Below are 3,449 nucleotides of genomic sequence, written 5' to 3'. Positions count from 1 at the left end.
GTGGGACGGGAGAGAGCAGGAGGTTCACGGGGGAGCAGTCCAGAGAGGGCAGCTGTTGGCAGGTGCCCGCTTTTCCACCCGCCTCGGAGAGTTCCCCCGTCTGCGGTAAAAGTAAAAATTTGCAGAACTTGCCCTGCGACCCCGCTGCCTCCCCGAGCAGGGCCCGACCCAGGCACTTTCCAATTCACCGCATCCCCAAATGTCTTCTCCGCTCGGTTCCCCGGCCCACGCCTTATCCCCCACCGCTCTCGGCCGCCCCGGGGCTCGGACGGGATGAGCCCATTCCTGTGCCTCTTGGAGCCGGGCGGGCCGCACCGAAGAGGTATAAGAGGATGGTTTGTTTTGTTTTCCCCCCCAAGCCATAAAGCGCCTAAACATGCGACTTTGCCGATAAGGTTTATTTTAGCGACTCGATGGGAGTTAAAATAATGAGCTCACACTCCCGTTCTTTGAACGCCGGGGCTGCGGGCAGCCGTGCTGGCCCAGGCTGCAGGGACCCGACCAGCACCGGGACTCGTGCCCTGGCCGCAGCTCCTTTCTTGCCCTCGAGACCCCTGTATATTTTGCAATGCTTTCAACTCCCGGGGTTTTGGTGGTTTGGTTTTTATTATATTTTTTTTTTTCCTTTTGACACGACTGGGGTTTTTTTGTTTGAAACCTTTACAAACAGACGTGAGGAAACACAACCTTCCAAAGCAAGGCAGGGGATGTTTAGGGGCTCCCTCTTACCAAGTGGATTTTGTGGGCGTTTTCCTGCTTCAGAAAATCTGCGTAAACCTTAAGTACGGATTTCCCTTTGAGCACGCTTCACACAACAACTAAGTTCCCTTCTCTAGTTCCTGTGATCGAATATTGCAGAATAGTAAAAACGAAACCTCCGTTTCCTCTCTTAAAAAAAAAAAAAAAAAAAAAAAAAAAAAAAAAAAAAAAAGAAAGAATTCAGCACATATTTGGTTGATGGTTTTCTCCCAGCCTGTTTATTTAATCTGACTGTATGATAGATGGAATCAGATAGTGCCTTTGTACACATTAGGCCATTCTGGATAATTTTTTTTTAATGGATCAACAAACTCGGCGGGGAAAAGCTGGATAAATACAGTGCTGCCCCTTTAAATGAGTGGGGATGTTTTTGAGATGTATTACTATATTAGGTGACATGGAACTTTGCATCTCTCATACCATCACTACAATGTTGGCCAATAGAAAGCTAAAGTCACCCAAAAACTGCCTAGTCCCTCCTTCCCCTCCCTTATGGTCTGGTCCTACCTGACTCCAGTGCACAAGTCAAGGCTACTCGTGGGAATGCTATGTGCCTCCTCCGTGAGCCCACGCTCCAGCACTGCTTCAGGTTGGCTGCTCCTCACCTACTTTTCCATGACCCTGGGCTCCGGCCGCTGCCCCACTCTCCTCTACAATGTTTCCTAGCCCTGTGACAACGACACCCTTCTCGGTCAAGGATATTTTGAATCTGGAACAGCATCAGAGCGGCCTAGCCTCCATGGAGCTCTCCTCCTTGTCCTCCCCCTCCTGCATGTTGGCCACCTTCAAGCAGGAGACCTTCAGCTCCGAGCCCCCGGCCCTACCCGAGGAGCTGCCCGAACCCCACCCGGCCAAAACCGCGGCCGCCTTCCCGGGCTCCTACTACGTTAAAAACTACGTGGAAATGGACTCGGCCAAGGACGCCAAGGCGGACAAGAAAGGTAAAGCCCGCGAGTAGTGCGGGAGCTGACCGGCAGCCTCCGAGATGAGAAAAAGGGAGGGCAGTGGGAAGGCTGATCCCAGCCTGAGGCTGGGGTTCGGCCTAGGACGGCAGGGGACGAGGGGACAGAGCGGGGCTGCGGGAGGAAAGAAGGGAGCGCGCCCAGCCTTGGGGTCCGGGGGAGGAAGAGTTGGGAGGGAAAGCATCTTCTTGTGTCCGTCCGTCCGTCCCCCCCCCCCCCCCCCGCAAGGCCTCGCTGTGCGGGATCGGGGCAGACCCGCTGATCCCGACCCGGGAGAACCCCGCGGGGGCTGGGGCCTCGGCCGCACGGGCTGTCCAACGGGATGGGCAGAGCTGCAAGATGACATGCGAGGCCTTTGAGTTGTCCAGAAATTAAGCGACAAATCTAATTACTAATTCTCTCGGGTGTGCATACACCCGGGGGGTCGGGATAGGATTCAGAACAGAGGCAGCATGGGATGAACCCAGACTGTGACACAAGCGGTCGCGACTCAAATTAGTGCAAGAAGCATCTATGTTTCATACAAAAAATCCCCCAAAAAACCCCAAACAAAACAAACAAACAAAAAAAAAACCCCAAAAACAAAAACCAACGGAAAATTGCTAAAGAGTTACTCGAAGAGCAGGGCAGACCCGTTTCCGCCGCAGCAGGAGCGGGTCACCGTGGAGTCTTGCAGAGGCAAAACGACGCCGGGGGAGAGCCAGGGCTTACTCGCAGTGCACACGATTTATTGAACATGGCCTTTTTTTTATTCCCCCCCACCTCTTTTTTTTCTTTGCCCGTTTGTTTTGCTGCAGAACTTTGTTCCCTGCACAAGAACCTGGAGCAGGAGAAAAGAGATCTGGAAGATCCCGAGCGCCCCAGGCAAAGGAAAAGGAGGAAACCTCGCGTCCTCTTTTCTCAAGCCCAAGTCTACGAACTGGAGAGAAGATTCAAGCAACAAAAATACCTTTCGGCTCCCGAGAGAGACCACCTAGCGAACGTCCTAAAACTCACCTCCACCCAGGTGAAAATTTGGTTCCAGAACCGAAGGTATAAATGCAAAAGGCAGAGACAGGATCAGACCCTGGAAATGGTGGGCATCCCTCCCCCCCGCCGGATAGCGGTGCCAGTGCTGGTGCGCGATGGGAAGCCCTGTCTAGGGGAGTCTTCTCCCTACAGTTCGCCGTACAATGTCAGCATTAACCCCTATAGCTACAACGCCTATCCCGCATACACCAACTACAACAGCCCGGCCTGCAACGCCAACTACAACTGCAACTACCCCTCCATGCAGACCATGCAGCCCTCGGCGGCCGGCAACAACTTCATGAACTTCAGCGTAGGGGACTTGAATTCGGTGCAGACGCCCATCCCGCAGGGGAACGCGGGCATCTCCACGTTGCACGGGATCCGAGCTTGGTAGAGCAGCCCCAGCACCCAGCCCGCTCCCCTCTGCGGTCCTCGGCCACCGGCGAGACACCCGAGCCGGGGATGGAGGGGCTTCGACCGTGCCTGCGAGCGGGTCTCGGGACGTTTCCAGGCTGCGGGGAGGAGGGGGAGGAACGAGGGCCGTTCAGTGTAGCATCCCGGCGGAGTTCACCAGCCTGGCGGCCATTTCCAGCGGGGAGGTCTGTGGTGTATCGTGCGGGGCCAGGCGGGCACAACGCAGGGAGGCTCGGCCTTGCCCTCACCTCCTCAGCTCCTCTTACGGCCTTCTTCACCGAGGTTTTGGCCCCGGTAATTCCC

At 55.2% G+C, this 3,449-nt stretch overlaps 1 protein-coding gene across 1 annotated transcript; it reads left to right on the top strand.

Moving 5' to 3' along the window:
- The first annotated feature begins 1,414 nt into the window (after positions 1–1,414).
- Positions 1,415–3,126, top strand: NKX2-5 (NK2 homeobox 5). Its single transcript, XM_008498685.1, has 2 exons — positions 1,415–1,700; positions 2,519–3,126. Exons 1-2 carry the CDS (start codon positions 1,415–1,417, stop codon positions 3,124–3,126), a joined length of 894 nt encoding a protein of 297 aa, XP_008496907.1.
- Positions 3,127–3,449: the final 323 nt, after the last annotated feature.

The sequence above is a fragment of the Calypte anna genome, chromosome 13, assembly GCF_003957555.1.
Source record: "Calypte anna isolate BGI_N300 chromosome 13, bCalAnn1_v1.p, whole genome shotgun sequence".
In the NCBI taxonomy this organism is placed as follows: Eukaryota; Metazoa; Chordata; class Aves; order Apodiformes; family Trochilidae; genus Calypte; species Calypte anna.
Note: the sequence above shows the minus strand (reverse complement) of the source record. Positions and strands in the feature narration are given on the sequence as shown.